This window comes from Citrus clementina, unplaced genomic scaffold, assembly GCF_000493195.1.
Source record: "Citrus clementina cultivar Clemenules unplaced genomic scaffold, Citrus_clementina_v1.0 scaffold_8, whole genome shotgun sequence".
NCBI lineage: Eukaryota > Viridiplantae > Streptophyta > Magnoliopsida > Sapindales > Rutaceae > Citrus > Citrus x clementina.
In genome coordinates this window covers 11218509-11219570 of record NW_006262022.1, presented here as the reverse complement: position 1 = coordinate 11219570, position 1062 = coordinate 11218509, and the positions used below count along the sequence as shown (strand labels likewise).

The window sequence follows — 1062 nt, the reverse complement described above, 5'->3', positions numbered from 1 at the left end:
TGGATTCTGCTGCCTTCTCGTGGCCGAGCAGATCCTGGCATGCTTGGCTTCTGTCTCGCCATAAGACAGGCTCTGAGACTTGGCGAGCCTTTGCATGCCTTAGGATTTTTTTTCAAACGATTTGGATTCTGCTGCCTTCTCGTGGCCGAGCAGATCCTGGCATGCTTGGCTTCTGTCTCGCCATAAGACAGGCTCTGAGACTTGGCGAGCCTTTGCATGCCTCAGGATTTTCTTCAAACGATTTGGATTCTGCTGCCTTCTCGTGGCCGAGCAGATCCTGGCATGCTTGGCTTCTGTCTCGCCATAAGACAGGCTCTGAGACTTGGCGAGCCTTTGCATGCCTTAGGATTTTTTTCGGTTTCAAGCGAAATAAATTCGTCGACGTTACATTAATGGCAGGATTTGACTTACATGAAATTGTTCGGACATAAAACATAAAAATAAAAGATAGACAGCATGAGCAGAAATTGCTTTAAAATGTGAGCAAGTCTTACTGGAAGTATTTTCGGAGGTGTGCTGCGTTCCATGGGCGTTTCACTTCGTGGCCGTCCGCGCGAACCAGCTTGTAAGCTCCGGGCCCCGCTATCTGCTTGACTCTATACGGCCCTTCCCAATTCGGTCCCAGCACTCCTTGAGTCGAATCTTTGGTGCTCTGATTCACTCTTCTCAGTACCCAGTCTCCGACCCTGAATTGCCGTATGTTCACCTTCTGGTTATAATACCGAGCAACCCTCTGTTGGTAAGTGACTGATCGCTCGGCTGCTTGTTCCCTCCTCTCCATTAGCAGATCAAGATTCAAACATATCTGCTCGTCGTTCTCCTGTTCATTGAAATGATCTGTCCGGTGTGTGGTCGTTCCTACCTCAGCCGGCACGACCGCTTCATGTCCGAAAGCCAAAGCGAACGGTGTCTCCCCCGTTGCGGTTTTGTGGGTTGTTCTGTATGCCCATAGTACACCTGACAGCTCGTCAACCCACGCACCCTTTTTTGCTCCGAGCCTGGTTTTCAGAAGCCTTTTGACTGTCTTGTTGGCTGCTTCTACTTGTCCATTCGATTGAGGGT

General features: G+C 49.9%; 1 protein-coding gene across 1 annotated transcript in view; it reads right to left on the bottom strand.

Annotated features, from left to right (window-relative positions):
- Window positions 1-490: 490 nt before the first annotated feature.
- Window positions 491-1062, bottom strand: part of LOC112096357 — a 4406-nt gene continuing 3834 nt past the window's right edge. The window contains exon 5 of the mRNA XM_024179782.1: window positions 491-982. Coding sequence (XP_024035550.1) covers window positions 491-982 — 492 coding nt within the window. The remainder of the gene's footprint in view (window positions 983-1062) is intronic.